We start from the raw sequence: 21,531 nt of genomic DNA, 5'->3' as shown, positions 1-21,531 counted from the left end.
ATATGGATAGCAGCACATCCAATTACCCAACTAGGCACAACCCGTGATGTATGACGGAGACAGGGCAGCGCATGCGCAACGATCGGCTGGTGCCGAGTACGGGTAAGGGCACAGCTTTCATTGGCTGAGGCCCCGCACATGAGCGCTGATAATGATAGGATGCCGATATGTACGGCATGTCTAATTATGCGGTAAGTCTCGTATACATATGTCTATCTCCTTACAGGTCTTGCAATTGTCCAGCATTACTAAGGACCAACCCCGATCATTGGGGGTGGGAATCTGTGTCCTATTGTGTGTCTATTGAGTATTTTGTTGATTGTTCTGCTGTATAAAGTGGTGTGTTGTTTGCATTTATTACATGCTTGAGAAAGATCCAGGAAGGATCGAAACGTCGCTATATTTTACTGAGGAATAAAGATGCTTTTATTTTGAAAGAAAACCCAAGAGTGCTGATCCATCTCTAACATTTACAGGATTAGATCTCTGAGTAACATCTCGTTCTACCGGCGATCACCCGCCCCAACTTTCCCAGGGAGAAGTAAAAACAGATAATGGGCGGGAGATTCAAAACTGGCCATCAGCCCAAAGTGTGAGGTCTGTAGTGCTGCCTGCCCCGCACATGAGAACACAGGACAATTATCCGCTAAATAACTGCCTCTTGTCATGTATGTTAAATCCACACCGCTACCCGATGCTGCAGATCTGCAGTACAATTACCACAATTATATACAATACGTATGATAGCAGCACAGCTCTGTTGTAAGGAACATGTGGGTGGCTCTTAAAAGAGCCTTTGGTTCTATGAAGGAATCTGGGATCAGCGGCGCTCACTTGCTTTTCTTGCTGCTCTCGGTCTTCTTGGGCAGCAGCACAGCCTGGATGTTTGGCAGGACGCCTCCCTGGGCGATGGTCACCCCACCCAGCAGCCTATTCAGCTCCTCGTCGTTGCGCACGGCCAGCTGGAGGTGACGGGGGATGATGCGGGTCTTCTTGTTGTCCCGGGCGGCATTGCCAGCCAATTCCAGGATCTCAGCGGTCAGATACTCCAGCACAGCTGCCAGATAGACCGGAGCGCCAGCGCCCACCCTCTCAGCATAGTTGCCCTTGCGGAGAAGCCTGTGCACACGGCCGACGGGGAACTGCAGTCCTGCCCGGGATGAGCGGGTCTTGGCCTTAGCACGAACCTTGCCTCCTTGTTTACCTCGTCCAGACATCGTCTTCACTATAAGAGAGCAGCAGAGAAAACTCTTCAGCATAAGATGACGAGGAGCCCTTCAGCTACCTTTTATAACCTGCTGCTCCGCCCTCCTCTTCTGTCATTGGATAGATTTCAATCTGAGGAATGGAGAATAGACTTGAAGAAGCGCCAATGAACTGCACTGGGTGTGGCTTATGATGCCCCCCCCCCCCCACAGGTCACATGACTTGCTCCTCCAGTAGAACGGTGAGCAGACAGCAGTGCTCATTCTCATTTGCATGGCCGGTCTATAAATACGGCTGCGGTGGGCGGTGCAGGAACATTATTCTCTTGTCAGGAAAGTGTGTTTGTGCTATCATGCCTGATCCTGCCAAGTCTGCTCCAGCGGCCAAGAAGGGCTCCAAGAAAGCCGTGACCAAGACGCAGAAGAAAGACGGCAAGAAGCGGAGGAAGACCAGGAAAGAGAGCTATGCCATCTATGTGTACAAGGTGCTGAAGCAGGTCCACCCCGACACCGGCATCTCCTCCAAGGCCATGGGCATCATGAACTCCTTCGTCAATGATATCTTTGAGCGCATCGCAGGGGAAGCCTCCCGCCTGGCTCACTACAACAAGCGCTCCACCATCACCTCCCGGGAGATCCAGACTGCCGTGCGCCTGCTGCTGCCCGGAGAGCTGGCCAAGCACGCCGTGTCTGAGGGCACCAAGGCCGTCACCAAATACACCAGCGCCAAGTAATCTGCTCCGTTCTCTTGTGAATCATCACCCCAAAGGCTCTTCTAAGAGCCACCCACCCCGTCTACAGCAGAGCTGTCACCTCCAGGTTCTGTGGATCCAATCATGATTTTTATGATCTGTACTTAACAAAACAAAAAAAACCCAATCTGAACCGGCAGAAATGACTATCTGCACAGACTGTTCTTGATGAGTCCTATCTGTTCTCACTGATCACTGCCGCAGCTTAGAGCATGAGGAGAACCCTCACCCCTCCCTCCTCTTCCTGCTGACCGCCTGTAATATCAAGTATGTTACTGGGAACAGAGCGGCTCCTGCATGTTCTGCCACTGAAGTTCTCGGTCTGGTGTCCCCACTATGTGCGGCAGCTGATTCCTGCACTCTGCTGTATTCTGACCACTTTCTCTGTGAGTAGGAGGCTGGGGACATAAGGAGTTATGGATGACATGGTGGGGGTTGTAGTGCAGTGTAGGGGAAGTGGGGCAGACAGGGGGCCCTAAGAGAATAGGTGTGCTGGGAAGAGAGGACAAAGGACCTCAACCTCTCCAGCTGTTTCTGTAGAACAACCGCTCCCAGCAGAGGAAGCATCTCTTCATATATAGTATATTCATGGTGTGGGCAGGGCGGCTGCAGAACTCTATGGACCAGTAACCTACTATACAGTAATCTGCCCTTATTCATCTCCCGGGGTCTATAGGAATCCGTGCCCATGTATGTGCCGCTCTGTAAAGCTTATATCAGTTATATCCCAGCTCTCCCAGAGTCCTGACAGTCACCCCTGTATGTGTAGGTGCAGTTACATCACCCAGCTCTCCCAGAGTCCCGCACGGTTGTTACATAGAGGGGCAGACAAATAACCCAGTTCTCAGAGTCCTGCAGTCACTGTAGGTAAACCTAACCAGTAGTCGCAGGCAAGTCACCCAGCTCTCCTAGAGTCCTGCACGGCTCAGTCTGGTTTTGGGTTATAATATGATATTTGTCTCCTGTGTTACAATACGAAGATACATTCAGTGCACTGCAGTCTCCTCTATTACGGTTGGGGCAGATAGAGGATTCGACTGGGGGTTAGGGGAGGATCTAGCCTCCTCTGTATCAGATGTCCCATCAGTGATCACACGTGTTACATCGAGAGACAGAAAGAACAGAAGAACCGCTCAATTGAGCGGGAAGTTTAAACTTTGGTAATCAGCCAATGAGCAGGAAGTACTGGACTGTAGCTCCTCCCACAGTCAGCACTGCCCCAGTGTTAACCCTTTACTGTTCTCATTCTTTCTATCACCGTTTCTGTAGATTTTCACAAATTTGCAATATTGTTAATTCTTTTTGTTCATTCTTTTTAGTACGGCCCCTGAAATAGTTAACTAATAATAAATAAATGCATATGTACAGTACATAGTTACTACTCCCAAAGACCCCTCAGTCTGCTCCTCCTGTATTCCATCTACCAGAGACCCCTTCAGTCTGCTCCTCCTGTATTCCATCTACCTGAGACGCCTTCAGTCTACATCCCTTGTATTCCATCTACCAGAGACCCCTCAGTCTGCTCCTCCTGTATTCCATCTACCAGAGACCCCTTCAGTCTGCATCCCTTGTATTTCATCTACCAGAGACCCCTTCAGTCTGCATCCCTTGTATTTCATCTACCAGAGACCCCTCACTCTGCATCCCTTGTATTACATCTACCAGAGACCCCTCAGTCTGCTCCTTCTGTATTACATCTACCAAAGACCACTCAGTCTGCTCCTCCTGTATTACATCTACCAGAGACCCCTCAGTCTGCATCCCTTGTATTACATCTACCAGAGACCCCTTCAGTCTGCTCCTCCTGTATTCCATCTACCAGAGACCCCTCAGTTTGCTCCCTCTGTATGCCATCTACCAGAGACCCCTTCAGTCTGCTCCTCCTGTATTCCATCTACCAGAGACCCCTTCAGTATGCATCCCTTGTATTTCATCTACCAGAGACCCCTCAGTCTGCATCCCTTGTATTACATCTACCAGAGACCCCTCAGTCTGCTCCTCCTGTATTCCATCTACCAGAGACCCCTCAGTCTGCTCCTCCTGTATTCCATCTACCAGAGACCGCTTCAGTCTGCATCCCTTGTATTTCATCTACCAGAGACCCCTCAGTCTGCATCCCTTGTATTACATCTACCAGAGATCCCTCAGTCTGCATCCCTTGTATTACATCTACCAGAGACCCCTCAGTCTGCTCCTCCTGTATTCCATCTACCAGAGACCCCTCAGTCTGCTCCCTCTGTATTCCAACTACCAGAGAGCCCTCAGTCTGCATCCCTTGTATTACATCTACCAGAGACCCCTCAGTCTGCTCCTCCTGTATTCCATCTACCAGAGACCCCTCAGTCTGCTCCTCATCTACCAGAGACCCCTCAGTCTGCATCCCTTGTATTCCATCTACCAGAGACCCCTCAGTCTGCTCCTCCTGTATTACATAATAATCTTTATTTGTATAGCGCCAACATATTCTGCAGCGCTTACATAGACAGGGGGAATACAGAAAGACAAAAGTGCAAAAAATGACAGAACCACGGTAACAGTTGATGGAAACAATGGGGGTGAGGGTCCTGCTCCAACGAACTTATATACTACAAGTAATGGGGTGATACAGAAGGTAAAGGGGCTGGAGATGTGCACGGTATGGCGAGGTGGAGTGTGAGGGATGCTATACACCGACAATGGACAGACATTTAGCCGCGTGAAGGCAGAATCAGTATGACTGCAAGAGCAGTTGATTGTGGCTAGCAGGGATTGCAGTCAGTAGGTCAGGGAGCATGTTATCAGGCGGCATACAGTGGGGTTTGTTTAGAGAATGCGATATGCCTCCCTGAAGAGGTGCGTTTTTAGAGCACGCCTGAAGTTCTGCGAGTCCTGGATTGCTCAGGTAGCCTTTGGTAGTGCGTTCCAGAGGACCGGTGCTGCTCTGGAGAAGTCTTGGAGGCGCTCAGTCTGGTTTCGTTAGCAGAGCGGAGAGCCAGGGCTGGGTGATGGATTGAGATGAGGGAGGCGATATAGGGGGGCGCTGCACTGTGGAGGGATTTGTGGATGAAGGTAGCGAGTTTAAATTGAATTCTGTATTTAACAGGCAGCCAGTGCAGTGACTGGCACAGGGCAGAGGCGTCCGATTAGCGGCTGGACAGGAAGATGAGCCTGGTTTCTGCATTCAGGATGGATTGGAGAGGGTAGAGTCTGGAGCAGGGGAGGCCGATGAGCAACAAGTTGCAATAATCGAGCCGAGAGTGGATGAGGCCAACAATAAGCGTGTATAGTGCGTCTGCGGAGATAAAAGAGCGGATTCTTGCCATGTTCTTGAGGTGCAGCTGACATGTTCGGGCAAGAGATTGGATGCAGGGGGTAAAGAAGAGATCGGAGTCAAATATGACCCCAACGCAGCGGGCGTTCTGTCTGGGAGTTATGGTGGCACCACACACTGATATGGAGATGTCAGGATGAGGTTGGTTAGTGGAGGGTGGAAACACCAGTAGGTCAGTTTTTGAGAGGTTTAGTTTTAGGTAGAGAGAGGACATAGTGTTAGAGACAGCAGACAGACAGTCGGTGATGTTTTGGAGGAAAGGTGCAGAGATGTCATGGGAAGAGGTGTATAGCTGGGTGTCGTCAGCGTAGAGGTGGTATTGGATGCCAAAACTTCTGATGGTCCATCCACTAGGGGCTGTGTAGATAGAGAAAAGGAGGGGGCTGAGGACCGAGCCCTGGGGGACCCCAACAGCACGGGGAAAAGGAGGGGAGGTGGAGCCAGCAAAGGAGATGTTGAATGAGCGGTCAGATAGGTAGGAGGAAAACCAGGAGAGAGCAGTGTCCTTTAGGCTGATGGAGCAAAGTATACTGAGGAGGAGTTTGTGGTCAACCATGTCGAATGCTGCGAAGAGGTCGAGGAGGATCAGTAGGGAGTAATCGTCCCTCGATTTGGCTGTCCGGAGGTCGTTTGATACCCTTGTAAGGGCAGTTTCTGTCGAGTGTTGTGGTCGGAAGCCAGACTGTAGGGGGTCTAGGAGCGAGTTCTCTGATAGATAGCTTACAAGGCTGGAGTAAACTAGGCGTTCTAGTAGTTTGGAGATGAAGGGGAGATTAGAGATGGGTCGGTAGTTGGCAGCGTCAGTCGCGTTGCAGTCAGCTTCTTTAATAGTGGGGATATGATGGCGTGTCTGAAAGAAGAGGGAAAGATGCCAGAGGTCAGAATTTGAGAGAGGTTGAATATAGTGGTGAGATGCGAGATGACCACTGGGGAGAGGGATCAGAGGAGGTGTGAGGGGAGAGGGTCGCTAGCGCAGGTCGTGGGGCAAGCAGAGGAAAGCAATCTGGAGACTTCTTCCTCTGTTGTTGGTCTTAGTACAGACAGTGAGCAGGAGCCAGATGCCGTGCTAACAAGACTAGGCTCAGGGCTAGTCTGGGATTTGGAAGTTATTTCCTGACAGATGTCATCAATTTTCTTTTTGAAGTAGGCAGCAAAGCAATCTCTGCAGCACTGAGATCCGTCACTGGGGGCTGTGGTTTAGAGCTGAGAAGGGAGTGAAAAGTATCAAAGAGCCGTTTTGGGTTGCACGATAGTGAGGAGACTAGAGAGGTGAAGTAGACTTGTTTGGCATGAAGAAGGGCGAGGTTGTAGGTTCTAAGCATGAATTTGTAGTGGAGAAAGTCCTCAGAGATTTGCGACTTCCTCCACAGCCGTTCAGCACTTCTAGAGCACCGCGGGATGAAACGTGTTTGAGGCGTGAGCCAGGGTTGCCGCATTCTACATCGGATAGCTTGGGTCATGGTGGCCGCCTCTTTATCCAGGGCATGTTTGAGAGCAGTGTTGTAGTGAGCGGCAGCCAGGTTGGGGCAGGAGAGGAGAGAGATAGGAGACAGAGAGGACTGTAGGGACTCAGCAAAGTCCTGGGTGTGAATGGCCTTAAAGGGGTTCTGTCATTACAATCTGTTTTTTTTTTCTCCAATAAATTTGCCCTGCCGGTACAGGCTGTTGTCAACAACACATACAAAACGTTTTTTTCAGAAGTAGCACTTACCTAGGCTCCATTTTTCACCTCCATGCTCTGTTTACATCTTCAGACCCTCCTGCTAGAAGGTCATCTCCCAGCACCCCTTGCTGTGCTGACCACTTCCGCCCTCACAAAGCTACTTCCGCCCATCCAGTGCAGTGAATAAGCTTGCAGTCCTGCCTGCAATCTACCAAAATCTGCTAGTGTCTCTCCCTGCCTCTGAACACCCAAAGTTTCCCAAGGGCCTCCAGATCTTCCTTGCAATCTCACAGTAGCCACTCACTGTAGCCACTCACAGCAGTCACTCCACATGGTAAAAACAGGAATATTCCCCATGCAATGTATTGTATGAGTGTATGTATATATATACATTTATCTATGCGTATATGTATCATATAATATGTATAATAATATATCTACACACTGCATAGGACATGTACGTTCCACGATAGTGAGCGTACATGCGCTTACACCCGTGTGCGGCTGCCCTCAGAAAGACAAAAAAGTGCACAAAAGTGTGCGCAACTGCACTTACATCTGTGTAAAGCTGGTCTTATTGTATGTATGTATGTATGTATGTATGTATGTCCTGTTGTACCACCTCTAGCTTGGATACAAGATGTGATAAGGATGGGCATGGAAGCTCTAGTACCCTGTTGTACTGCCTCTAGCTTGGATATAAGATGTGATACGGGGAGCATGGAGGCTCTAGTACCCTGTTGTACCGCCTCTAGCTTGGATACAAGATGTGATGCGGGGCCATGGAGGCTCTGGTACCCTGTTGTACTGCCTCTAGCTTGGATACAAGATGTGATACGGGAGGCATGGAGGCTCTGGTACCCTGTTGTACCGCCTCTAGCTTGGATACAAGATGCGATACATGCAGGCATGGAGGCTCTAGTACCCTGTTAGGCCACCTCTAGCTTGGATACAAGATGTGATACAGGCAGGCATGGAGGCTCTGGTACCCTGTTGTACCGCCTCTAGCTTGGATACAAGATGCGATACATGCAGGCATGGAGGCTCTAGTACCCTGTTAGGCCACCTCTAGCTTGGATACAAGATGTGATACAGGCAGGCATGGAGGCTCTAGTACCCTGTTGTACCACCTCTAGCTTGGATACAAGATGTGATAAGGATGGGCATGGAAGCTCTAGTACCCTGTTGTACTGCCTCTAGCTTGGATATAAGATGTGATACGGGGAGCATGGAGGCTCTAGTACCCTGTTGTACCGCCTCTAGCTTGGATACAAGATGTGATGCGGGGCCATGGAGGCTCTGGTACCCTGTTGTACTGCCTCTAGCTTGGATACAAGATGTGATACGGGAGGCATGGAGGCTCTGGTACCCTGTTGTACCGCCTCTAGCTTGGATACAAGATGCGATACATGCAGGCATGGAGGCTCTAGTACCCTGTTAGGCCACCTCTAGCTTGGATACAAGATGTGATACAGGCAGGCATGGAGGCTCTAGTACCCTGTTGTTCCACCTCTAGCTTGGATACAAGATGTGATACAGGCAGGCATGAAGGCTCTAGTATCCCGTTGTACCACCTCTAGCTTGGATACAAGATGTGATACAGACAGGCATAGAGGCTCAAGTTCCCTTTTGTACCACCTTTAGCTTAGATACAAGATGTGATACAGGCAGGCATAAAGGCTCTAGTATCCCGTTGTACCACCTCTAGCTTGGATACAAGATGTGATACAGATAGGCATAGAGGCTCAAGTTCCCTTTAGTACCACCTTTAGCTTGGATGCAAGATGTGATATGGGCAGGCATGAAGGCTCTGGTACCCTGTCATACTGCCTCTAGCTTGGATACAAGATGTGATACGGGTGGGCTTGGAGGCTCTTGTACCCTGTTGTACCACCTCTAGCTTGGATACAAGATGTGATACCTGCAGGCATGAAGGCTCTAGTACCCTGCTGTACTGCCTCTAGCTTGGATACAAGATGTGATACAGGCCGGCATGGAGGCTCTAGTACCTTGTTGTATCGTCTCTAGCTTGGATACAAGACGTGATATGGGTGGGCAAGCTGCCACTTGGGATGCATTATGCATTGACACTTGAGGGTCAGGATAACAGCATGCTGACAATAGAGGGCAATGTATAGCTTTATGTCTTTGGTGATGTTAAATTCATTCTCTGTGGCTGATTTTACACAAGTGAGCACTATATCAGCCCGAGAAACTCAAACCAATATCTCGCATGGCAAATATGCGAGTGTGTCTACCAGTGCAGTGCGCCTTGTAAGAACAACGCATTGCGATGTGTGTAAAATATATACACATACATACACACATACATATACAAACACACACACACCGCTGTAGGAGCAACTGTAAGAAACAAAATAAATGGTGGGAATATGGCGGCCGCCTGATCTTTCACGCACATAGTATTCAGCCGTGACAATCATGGTCGCATAAGGGAAGAAAATCACATTCGCCTGAAACCGCCATATACACACACACAGACAAATACAGATAAATAGATAGATAGATAGATAGGTGTGTATATACACGTAAACATATAGATGAATAGACGCGGATGGAAAGACGGGCAGACGGATAGACAAATACAGACGTTCAGACGCAGACGGATAAATTTAGACGAATAAATACAGACGGATAGACGGATAAATACAGACGGATAGAGAGATAAATACAGACGGATAGAGAGATAAATACAGACGGATAGAGAGATAAATACAGACGGATAGACGGGTAAATACAGACGGATAGACGGGTAAATACAGACGGATAGACGGATAAATACAGACGGATAGATGGGTAAATACAGACGGATAAAGAGATAAATACAGACGGATAGACGGATAAATACAGACAGATAAATACAGACGGATAGAGGGATAAATACAGACGGATAAATACAGACGGATAGAGGGATAAATACAGACGGCTAGAGAGATAAATACAGACGGATAGAGAGATAAATACAGACGGATAGACGGATAAATACAGACGGATAAATACAGACGGATAGACGGATAAATACAGACGGATAGAGAGATAAATACAGACGGATAGAGAGATAAATACAGACGTATAGACGGATAAATACAGACGGATAAATACAGACGGATAGACGGATAAATACAGACGGATAGACGGATAAATACAGACGGATAGACGGATAAATACAGACGGATAGACGGGTAAATACAGACGGATAGATGGGTAAATACAGTCGGATAGACGGGTAAATACAGACGGATAGAGAGAGAAATACAGACGGATAGAGAGAGAAATACAGACTGATAGACGGGTAAATACAGATGAATAGAGAGATAAATACAGACGGATAGACGGGTAAATACAGACGGATAGAGAGATAAATACAGACGGAAAGACGGGTAAATACAGACGGATAGAGAGATAAATACAGACGGAGAGACGGGTAAATACAGACGCATAGACGCAGACGGATAGACAGATACAGATAGTATATATATATATATATATATATATATATATATATTATTATTATTAATATTATTGACATATACTATATGTCAGGCAGAATACATTCCAATTAGCCAATAGAAATCCAAGCTTCTGCTGCCACCTGGCCTTACAAATCTATCTATCTATATATATATATACACACACACACACACACACACACACTCATATGTATGTATGTATATATATATACATACATGTGTGTGTATATATATATATATATATATATATTTGTAAGGCCGGGTGGCAGCAGAAGCTTCGATTTCTATTGGCTAATAGAAATGTATTCTGCCTGACAACAGTGTCAGGGAAACATTTCTATTGGCCGAGAAGCTTCGATTTCTATTGGCTAATAGAAATGTATTCTGCCTCACAACAGTGTCAGGGATACATTTCTATTGGCCGAGAGTGTGCTCCCAGGCGAGCGCGCGCCGCAGCCTTGCGCAGTTGTGTGCCGGGTTCGCGCATGCGCAGTCGCGCCGTTGTCTCGCGCGGCTGCCTTCATTCCGCGCTTTCTGCCAAGGTAATGTACGCATACGTCACTAGTGACGTATGCGTACATTGACCTGAAGGAAGCGGAAGGTAGCACAATGTACGCTATTTGACCGTATGGAGGAAAATCGGGTTGCTGGAGGTCACGTGACCGGAGTGACAAGCGGCTCCAGGAGAATATTTGGGATAAGAAGAAGAGGTAAGCAGGCTGCCTGGGGAGCAATAGGTAAGTATATAAATTTTTGTTTTTAATGACAGAACCCTTTTAAGGTTCCTGTAGGTACGGTAGGTAGGTAGGTCTGGAGAGATGTTAGGGAGCGTGACAGAGAAAGAGAGGAGGTTATGGCCCGAGAGCGGAAGAGGGTAGTTGGTGAAGTTGGAAGCAGAGCAGAGACGGAGGAAGACCAGATCAAGAGTGTTGCCATCCCTGTGAGTGGGAGAGGCTGCTAGTTGAGAGAGACCAAGGGAGGAGGTGAGCGATAGAAGCTGAGAGGCAGATGGGGAGATAGGGTCATTAGTGGGGATGTTAAATTCACCTAAGATGAGGGTTGAAGTTTCGCAGGATAGGAAGTGGGGGAGCCAGGCAGCAAAGTGGTCCAAAAATAGGCGAGGAGGACCTGGGGGGAGGTAGATAACTGCTACTCGCATGGACAGCAGGCGGAAAAGCCGCAGCATATGTACCTCAAATGATGGAAAGGTGAGTGAGGGTACAGGGGGGGATGACCTGGTAGGTACATTTCAGGAAGAAAAGGGAACCTACTCCTCCACCGCGCCTGTCATCTGGTCTCGGGGTATGGGAGAACTGCAGGCCATTGTAAGACAGTGCAGCAGGGGAGGCCATGTCAGACTGCTGTATCCACGTTTCTGTAACAGCTAGCAAATGTAAAGATTTAGCAGTAAAAAAGTAGTGGATGGTAGGGAGTTTATTAAATGCTGACTGACAGTTCCAGAGGGCACATTTAAAGGAGTCAGGGGAGGGTATGCATGGGCAAGCAGTTGGGCTTGAGGGTTGTCTTAGTGAGTCAGGTAGGAACTAGTAGATAGGAGCAGTGGAGGGTGGGCCAGGATTGGGAGAGATATCCCCAGCTGCCAGTAGCAGCAAGATAGCAAGGGTGAGCAGATGCTTAGGAGATTTAAAAGGGCGACTGTTCTATTTGTTAGTGGCATTAGGGGGTTTAAGGCTGAGTAAGAAAGTAAAGAGTGCATGCAAGCTGTGCATAGGTGAGGACAGGAGAGAGGAGCTGATGTGAATAGAGTTCCCCAAAGGGGGGCAATTGAAGGAGGTTCTGAAATGGAGAGCAAGGATGAGAACAGAGGTGACAGAATTAGTGACAGCTTTGAAGTGCAAGGCATTTAGGCAGAGTTTGTGGCCCACATGTCTCCTACCTTGTCGAACAGCCATGCATCACACTTGATTCCAGGCACACTTTATACAGCTCATACTCGCGTGGCATACACTGATTTTATAATGAAAGTAAAGGTACGACTAGGAAACAAATGGGAGTGGCTAATCAAGTTCCAATTGACTAGGCAGCTGAGTTTGGCTTTGCAAACCTATTGACCAAAAGGAGGGGGGATTTTTTGTTCTCCTTAGATAAGGCAAGCATTAGAGATGAACGAGCACCAAAATGCTCGGGTGCTCGTTACTCGAGACGAACTTTTCGCGTTGCTCGAGAGTTCGTTTCGAATAACGAACCCCATTGAAGTCAATTGGCGACCCGAGCATTTTTGTATATCGCCGATGCTCGCTAAGGTTTCCATGTGTGAAAATCTGTGCAATTCAAGAAAGTGATGGAAACGACACAGCAACGGATAGGGCAGGCGAGGGGCTACATGTTGGGCTGCATCTCAAATTCCCAGGTCCCACTATTAAGCCACAATAGCGGCAAGAGTGGGCCCCCCCCCTCCCAACAATTTTTACTTCTGAAAAGCCCTCATTAGCAATGGATACCTTAGCTAAGCACCACACTACCTCCAACAAAGCACAATCACTGCCTGCATGACACTCCGCTGCCACTTCTCCTGGGTTTCATGCTGCCCAACCCCCCCACACGACCCAGTGTCCACAGCGCACACCAAATTGTCCCTGCGCAGCCTTCAGCTGCCCTCATGCCACGCCACACTCATGTCTATTTATAAGTGCGTCTGCCAGAGGAACCGCAGGCACACACTGCAGAGGGTTGGCACGGCTAGGCAGCGACCCTCTTTAAAAGGGGCGGGACGATAGCCCACAATGCTGTACAGAAGCAATGAGAAATCCAATCCTGTGCCACCTCCATCTGGAGCTGCACACGTGGGCATAGCAATGGGGAACCTATGTGCCACACACTATTCATTCTGTCAAGGTGTCTGCACGCCCCAGTCAGACCGCGGTTTTTTATAAATAGTCACAGGCAGGTACAACTCCGCAATGGGAATTCCGTGTGCACCCACAGCATGGGTGGCTCCCTGGAACCCACCGGCGGTACATAAAAATATCCCATTGCATTGCCCAACACAGCTGAGGTAGTAATGTCGTGCTTAATGCAGGTGGGCTTCGGCCCACACTGCATGCCCCAGTCTGACTGGGGTTCTTTAGAAGTGGACACAGATGCATTTACAACTCCCTGTGGACCCACAGCATGGGTGGCTCCCTGGAAGCCACCGGCGGTACATAAAAATATCCCATTGCATTGCCCAACACAGCTGAGGTAGTAATGTCGTGCTTAATGCAGGTGGGTTTCGGCCCACACTGCATGCCCCAGTCAGACTGGGGTTCTTTAGAAGTGGACACAGATGCATTTACGACTCCCTGTGGACCCACAGCATGGGTGGCTCCCTGGAACCCACCGGCGGTACATAAAAATATCCCATTGCATTGCCCAACACAGCTGAGGTAGTAATGTCGTGCTTAATGCAGGTGGGCTTCGGCCCACACTGCATGCCCCAGTCAGACTGGGGTTCTTTAGAAGTGGACACAGATGCATTTACAACTCCCTGTGGACCCACAGCATGGGTGGCTCCCTGGAACCCACCGGCGGTACATAAAAATATCCCATTGCATTGCCCAACACAGCTGAGGTAGTAATGTCGTGCTTAATGCAGGTGGGCTTCGGCCCACACTGCATGCCCCAGTCAGACTGGGGTTCTTTAGAAGTGGACACAGATGCATTTACAACTTCCTGTGGACCCACAGCATGGGTGGCTCCCTGGAACCCACCGGCGGTTCATAAAAATATCCCATTGCATTGCCCAACACAGCTGAGGTAGTAATGTCGTGCTTAATGCAGGTGGGCTTCGGCCCACACTGCATGCCCCAGTCAGACTGGGGTTCTTTAGAAGTGGAAACAGATGCATTTACAACTCCCTGTGGACCCACAGCATAGGTGGGTGCCAGGAAGCCACCGGCGATACATAAAAATATCCCATTGCATTGCCCATCACAGCGGATGTAACGTCAGCTGTAATGCAGGTGGGCTAAAAATTCATTTGATTACACTGTAGGCGAGGGCCCACAAAAATTGCTGTATCAACAGTACTAATGTACATCAGAAAAATTGGCCATGGCCAACCAAGAGGGCAGGTGAAACCCATTAATCACTTTGGTTAATGTGGCTTAATTGGTAACTAGGCCAGGAGGCAGCCCAGTTTAAATAAAAATTGTTGGAGGTGAAAGTTTCAACGCTTTAATGAGCATTGAAACGTATAAAAATTGTTTAGAAAAATTATATGACTGAGCCTTGTGGGCCTAAGAAAAATTGCCCGTTCGGCGTGATTATGTGAGGTTTCAGGAGGAGGAGCAGGAGGAGGAGGAGGAGGAATATTATACACAGATTGATGAAGCGAAAAGGTCCCCGCTTTTGATGGGGATACAGAACGATGCTTCCATCCACGGGTGCAGCCTACGTATTGCTTAGGTATCGCTGCTGTCCGCTGGTGGAGAAGAGAAGTCTGGGGAAATCCAGGCTTTGTTCATCTTGATGAGTGTTAGCCTGTCGGCACTGTCGGTTGACAGGCGGGTACGCTTATCTGTGATGATTCCCCCAGCCGCACTAAACACCCTCTCTGGCAAGACGCTAGCCGCAGGACAAGCAAGCACCTCCAGGGCATACAGCGCGAGTTCAGGCCACGTGTCCAGCTTCGACACCCAGTAGTTGTAGGGGGCAGAGGCGTCACGGAGGACGGTCGTGCGATCGGCTACGTACTCCCTCACCATCCTTTTACAGTGCTCCCGCCGACTCAGCTGTGACTGGGGAGCGGTGACACAGTCTTGCTGGGGAGCCATAAAGCTGTCAAGGGCCTTAAAGAGTGTTGGCCTGCCTGTGCTGTACATCCTGCCTGATCTCCGCGCCTCCCCTGCTACCTGGCCCTCAGAACTGCGCCTTCGGCCACTAGCGCTGTCGGATGGGAATTTTACCATCAGTTTGTCCGCCAGGGTCCTGTGGTATAGCAACACTCTCGAACCCCTTTCCTCTTCGGGTATGAGAGTGGAAAGGTTCTCCTTATACCGTGGGTCAAGCAGTGTGTACACCCAGTAATCCGTAGTGGCCAGAATGCGTGTAACGCGAGGGTCACGAGAAAGGCATCCTAACATGAAGTCAGCCATGTGTGCCAGGGTACCTGTACGCAACACATGGCTGTCCTCACTAGGAAGATCACTTTCAGGATCCTCCTCCTCCTCCTCCTCAGGCCATACACGCTGAAAGGATGACAGGCCACCAGCATGTCTACCCTCACCAGTGGGCCAAGCTGTGTCTTCCCCCTCCTCCTCATCTTCCTCCTCCTCCTCACCGCGCTGAGATATAGACAGGAGGGTGCTCTGACTATCCAGCGACATACTGTCTTCCCCTGGATCTGTTTCCGAGTGCAAAGTGTCTGCCTTTATGCTTTGCAGGGAACTTCTCAAGAGGCATAGCAGAGGAATGGTGACGCTAATGATTGCAGCATCGCCGCTCACCACCTGGGTAGACTCCTCAAAGTGTCGAAGGACCTGGCAGATGTCTGCCAACCAGGCCCACTCTTCTGATAATAATTGAGGAGGCTGACTCCCACTGCGCCGCCCATGTTGGAGTTGGTATTCCACTATAGCTCTACGCTGCTCATAGAGCCTGGCCAACATGTGGAGCGTAGAGTTCCACCGTGTGGGCACGTCGCACAGCAGTCGGTGCACTGGCAGATTAAACCGATGTTGCAGGGTGCGCAGGGTGGCAGCGTCCGTGTGGGACTTGCGGAAATGTGCGCAGAGCCGGCGCACCTTTCCGTGCAGGTCTGACAAGCGAGGGTAGCTTTTCAGAAAGCGCTGAACCACCAAATTAAAGACGTGGGCCAGGCATGGCACGTGCGTGAGGCTGCCGAGCTGCAGAACCGCCACCAGGTTACGGCCGTTGTCACACACGACCATGCCCGGTTGGAGGCTCAGCGGCGCAAGCCAGCGGTCGGTCTGCTCTGTCAGACCCTGCAGCAGTTCGTGGGCCGTGTGCCTCTTATCTCCTAAGCTGAGTAGTTTCAGCACAGCCTGCTGACGCTTGCCCACCGCTGTGCTGCCACGCCGCGCGACACCGACTGCTGGCGACGTGCTGCTGCTGACACATCTTGATTGCGAGACAGAGGTTGCGGAGGAGGAGGAGGAGGAGGAGGGTGGTTTAGTGGAGGAAGCATACACCGCCGCAGATACCACCACCGAGCTGGGGCCCGCAATTCTGGGGGTGGGTAGGACGTGAGCGGTCCCAGGCTCTGACTCGGTCCCAGCCTCCACTAAATTCACCCAATGTGCCGTCAGGGAGATATAGTGGCCCTGCCCGCCTGTGCTTCTCCACGTGTCCGTTGTTAAGTGGACCTTGCCAGTAACCGCGTTGGTGAGGGCGCGTACAATGTTGCGGGAGACGTGGTCGTGCAGGGCTGGGACGGCACATCGGGAAAAGTAGTGGCGACTGGGAACTGAGTAGCGCGGGGCCGCCGCCGCCATCATACTTTTGAAGGACTCCGTTTCCACAACCCTATACGGCAGCATCTCCAGGCTGATAAATTTTGCTATGTGCACGTTTAACGCTTGAGCGTGCGGGTGCGTGGCGGCGTACTTGCGCTTGCGCTCAAACACTTGCGCTAGCGACGGCTGGACGGTGCGCTGAGAGACATTGGTGGATGGGGCCGAGGACAGCGGAGGTGAGGGTGTGGGTGCAGGCCAGGAGACGGTAGTGCCTGTGTCCTCAGAGCGGGGTTGGATCTCAGTGGCAGGTTGGGGCACAGGGGGAGAGGCAGCGGTGCAAACCGGAGGCGGTGAACAGCCTTCGTCCCACCTTGTGGGGTGCTTGGCCATCATATGTCTGCGCATGCTGGTGGTGGTGAGGCTGGTGGTGGTGGCTCCCCGGCTGATCTTGGCGCGACAAAGGTTGCACACCACTGTTCGTCGGTCGTCTGCACTCTCAGTGAAAAACTGCCAGACCTTTGAGCACCTCGGCCTCTGCAGGGTGGCATGGCGCGAGGGGGCGCTTTGGGAAACAGTTGGTGGATTATTCGGTCTGGCCCTGCCTCTACCCCTGGCCACCGCACTGCCTCTTGCAACCTGCCCTGCTGCTGCCCTTGCCTCCCCCTCTGAAGACCTGTCCTCAGTAGGCGTAGCAAACCAGGTGGGGTCAGTCACCTCATCGTCCTGCTGCTCTTCCTCAGAATCCTCGGTGCGCTCCTCCCTCGGACTTAATGCCCTTACTACTACCTCACTGATAGACAACTGTGTCTCATCGTCATCGGCCTCCTCACCCACTGAAAGGTCTTGAGACAGTTGCCGGAAGTCCCCAGCCTCATCCCCCGGACCCCGGGAACTTTGCAATGGTTGGGCATCAGTGACGATAAACTCCTCTGGTGGGAGAGGAACCACTGCTGCCCAATCTGAGCAGGGGCCCGAGAACAGTTCCTGGGAGTCTGCCCGCTCCTCAGAATGTCTCATTTTCATGGAGTGAGGAGGCTGGGAGGAAGGAGGAGCAGCAGCCAGAGGATTCTGAGTTGCAGCAGTGGACGGCGCAGAACTCTGGGTGGACGATAGGTTGCTCGAAGCACTTTCTGCCATCCACGACAGGACCTGCTCACACTGCTCATTTTCTAATAAGGGTCTACCGCGTGGACACATTAAATGTGCTATGAATGTGGGGACGCCAGAAACGTGCCTCTCTCCTAATCCCGCAGCAGTCGGCTGCGATACAACAGGATCAGGAGCTCGGCCTGTGCCCACACCCGGACTAGGGCCTCCGCGTCCTCGGCCGCGCCCACGTCCTCTAGGCCTACCCCTACCCCTCAGCATGCTGTATTACCAGGAATGCAGAAACACAACACTGTAATTAAATGTGCCGCTTATTGGCCTGTGGTTTGAGGCTGAGTTCGCTTACGGAACGCCAGGAAATAATTTGGCGCAAGCCTGCTGTAACACTTAGCTGGCTGCGCATCTATTTGGAGAAATTTTACCCCCAGCACACACGGACCCACAACACTGAGCAGAGTGACAGGCAGGCCAAATAGATTTTTTTCAAATCTTTTTTTGCAAAAGGACCACTGCGTATATTCAATCTATAATATGTCTTCTGTCCCTGCCTACACAATTCTGTCCCTGATGTGTGTGACGGAACTGCAGTGTTGCACTGTTATTAAGTGCAACAGAGCGGTGATTTCAGAGGCAGGAAATAATTTTGCGTGAGCCTGCTGTAACACTTAGCTGGCTGCGTATTTATTTGGAGAACTACAACCCGCAGCAGACACAGACCCAGAACACTGAGCAGAGTGACAGGCAGGCCAAATATTTGTTTTTCAAAGATTTTTGTGCAAAAGGACCACTGCGTATATTCAATCTATATATGTCTTCTGGCCCTGCCTACGCAATTCTGTCCCTGATGTGTGTGTCACGGAACTGCAGTGTTGCACTGTCTGTTATTAAGTGCAACAGAGCGGTGATTTCAGAGGAAGGAAATAATTTTGCGCAAGCCTGCTGTAACACTTAGCTGGCTGCGTATTTATTTGGAGAACTACAACCCGCAGCAGACACAGACCCAGAACACTGAGCAGAGTGACAGGCAGGCCAAATATTTGTTTTTCTTCAAATATTTTTTTCAAAAGGACCACTGCGTATATTCAATCTATAAGATGTCTTCTGGCCCTGCCTACACAATTCTGTCCCTGTAGTATTACTGCAGGGCGCAATGCTCTGCACGGCCGATATAGCAAAAAAAAAAAAAATTGTGCAACACTGCTAAAATCAGCCTCCACACGACTGCACACGGTCAGATGTGGCCCTAAGAAGGACCGTTGGGGTTCTTGAAGCCTACACTAACTCCTAACACTCTCCCTGCCTAACCACCACTTCTGTCCCTGTAGTATTACTGCAGGGCGCAATGCTCTGCACGGCCGATATAGCAAAAAAAAAAAAATTGTGCAACACTGCTAAAAGCAGCCTCCACACTACTGCACACTGTTAGATGTGGCCCTAAGAAGGACCGTTGGGGTTCTTGAAGCCTACACTAACTCCTAACGCTCTCCCTACAGCAGCTCCAACACTATAGCACTGTCCCTCAGCTATCTCACAACGCATCTGAGGCGAGCCGCGGGAGGGGCCGATTTTTATACTCGGGGTGACACCTGATCTCCCCAGCCACTCACAGCAGGGGGGTGGTATAGGGCTTGAACGACGCAGGGGGAAGTTGTAATGCCTTCCCTGTCTTTCAATTGGCCAGAAAAGCGCGCTAACGTCTCAGAGAGGAAACTGAAAGTAACTCGAACATGGCGTGGTACTCGTTACGAGTAACGAGCATCTCGAACATGCTAATACTCGAACGAGTATCAAGCTCGGACGAGTACGTTCGCTCATCTCTAGCAAGCATCTCAACAAGGATGGGTGAAAGATGCCATTTGGGGGAAGTGGATGGCAGAAAGGACTAAAAGTAAAGTTTCATTTAGCCAGTAAAATGTACTGATGCAAACAGATGAAATGCAAAATACACAATTCACAGCGCAAGCAGCACAGATGATTTAGGCAGAAGGGAATAGCAGAGTGGGTTCAACTTGGAGTGGGATGATGCAGAGACCCCTCAGTCTGCTCCCGGAGTCCTGAAGAGGGTAGTGGTGCATCTTGTCTCCACTGGAAATATGGGTGGAGACATGGGTTTGGCATGTTGCAGTTATAGTGAACTCTCACAGCGGGCGATTGACTACCTTGACGGCGGCTAAAGACAGTGGCAGACATTCTGCGGTGGACGGGGAGACACAGAGAGTGGGGCCGGCTGATGGGCGGAGAGATTGTAGTGCTGAAGGGAGGCCGCAGGGTGGTACATTTACATCATCCAGCTCCTCCGGAGTTCTGCACAGCCATCCCATCACAGAGGTGCAGACTTATTGTATCTCCCAGAGACCTGGCGAGCCGTCCCTACTTGGTGATCCAACTATTCCAGAGTCCCGGAATGGAAGTGCAGGGAAATTTGGGTGATATGACTGCAACTTTACATAAAAGGCTGGCCGTGCAGGTCCCTAGGAGAGCTTGGTGACATGGTAGCACTTCTATATAAGGAGACGGCTGTGCAAGATTCCAAGAGTGCTGAGTGATAAACCTCACCTCTGTGCATAGGGATGACCATGCAGCACTCCGGGAGAGCTGGGTGATGAACCAGACCTCTATTTAAGGGGATGGCTCTTCAGAACTCCGGGAGAGGTGGGTGGCTGTGCAGAAGCAGACTGACTATCCAGTTATAATAGACAGGAAAATAAGGTCTGCTCCTCCTGTATAACAATTACTGGACACATCAGCCTCCTCCTGTATTCTGGGAAGGGGTGGGGGCTGTAGAGGATTCAGCGGCTGGAGTGTCCTGCAGCCTCTATATATGATGTTACATTGACTGTTTACATGTGTGACTCCTCCCCTCTCTGCTGATTGGCTGAACACAGAACTATTTGTGCTTTGAATCTCCCGCTCTTTCTACAATTCTTGCCGCGGTTTTCCTGCTTCCTAACCTGATTATATGAGAGATGTAGACAATGATCTTCAGGAGGACGAGGAGCCGTCAGTCAGACTCATTCTACAAAGTCCCCAATAAACACGGAGGAAACTCCGAGCAGCCGCCATAATAATGGGCCGCATTTCACAATGTATATCACTTTAACCATCAGACAACATAATCGCTATAAATCCTCATCGCTGATCCCTCCCTGTCCGACTAAACTCCTAAAACAATACATGGATGGATTGCGATTTTTCCAATCAGGTTTATAACAATTTGCCTGAGTTGGAATTAAATACTTGTTGTTGTAAAAGTAAAGACAATACAGAGTTTACCCGAAGAGTCACTACTGAAAGGGTTAACAGTGCAGCTCCACCTACTGAGGGCAGAACAAAGGACTACATTCCGGTGGCACTAGGACCCAGCATTGCTTAAGAGCCCAGCAGAGAATTGGGACAATACAGGAACCAGCAGGGTGTTCTCAGCTGCACAGTGGGGAACCAGGCAGAGAACTCCAGCGGCAGAACAGAACGTGCACAACAGTAACATACTTAATATTTACAGGCAGTTGTGTGGGTTTCTCTTACTGCTGTAAACTGTTGAAGGGATCAGCGAGTACGAACAAGGCTTCACACCAAGAACAGGTCGG

At 50.1% G+C, this 21,531-nt stretch overlaps 2 protein-coding genes across 2 annotated transcripts; one reads left to right on the top strand and one right to left on the bottom strand.

Annotated features, from left to right (window-relative positions):
- Positions 1-373: 373 nt before the first annotated feature.
- On the bottom strand, positions 374-7,048 carry LOC136610545 (histone H2A type 1-like). The gene is made up of 2 exons (XM_066589774.1): positions 6,979-7,048; positions 374-1,225 (listed from the first exon to the last, which is right to left on the bottom strand). Exon 2 carries the CDS (start codon positions 1,215-1,217, stop codon positions 831-833), a length of 387 nt encoding a protein of 128 aa, XP_066445871.1. The 5' UTR covers positions 1,218-1,225; positions 6,979-7,048; the 3' UTR covers positions 374-830.
- On the top strand, positions 1,540-2,789 carry LOC136610543 (histone H2B). The gene has a single exon (XM_066589773.1). The coding sequence runs from the start codon at positions 1,559-1,561 to the stop codon at positions 1,937-1,939; it is 381 nt and encodes a 126-aa protein (XP_066445870.1). The 5' UTR covers positions 1,540-1,558; the 3' UTR covers positions 1,940-2,789.
- Positions 7,049-21,531: the final 14,483 nt, after the last annotated feature.

Source organism: Eleutherodactylus coqui, chromosome 2 (assembly GCF_035609145.1).
Source record: "Eleutherodactylus coqui strain aEleCoq1 chromosome 2, aEleCoq1.hap1, whole genome shotgun sequence".
Classification (NCBI taxonomy): domain Eukaryota; kingdom Metazoa; phylum Chordata; class Amphibia; order Anura; family Eleutherodactylidae; genus Eleutherodactylus; species Eleutherodactylus coqui.
The sequence above is the reverse complement of the archived record's forward strand: the minus strand, read 5'-3'. Positions and strand labels throughout refer to the sequence as shown.

Coding starts and splice junctions, on each gene's coding strand:
- LOC136610545 (XM_066589774.1), bottom strand. CDS start 1,217: ATGTCTGGACGAGGTAAACAAGGAGGCAAGGTTCGTGCTAAGGCCAAG.
- LOC136610543 (XM_066589773.1), top strand. CDS start 1,559: ATGCCTGATCCTGCCAAGTCTGCTCCAGCGGCCAAGAAGGGCTCCAAG.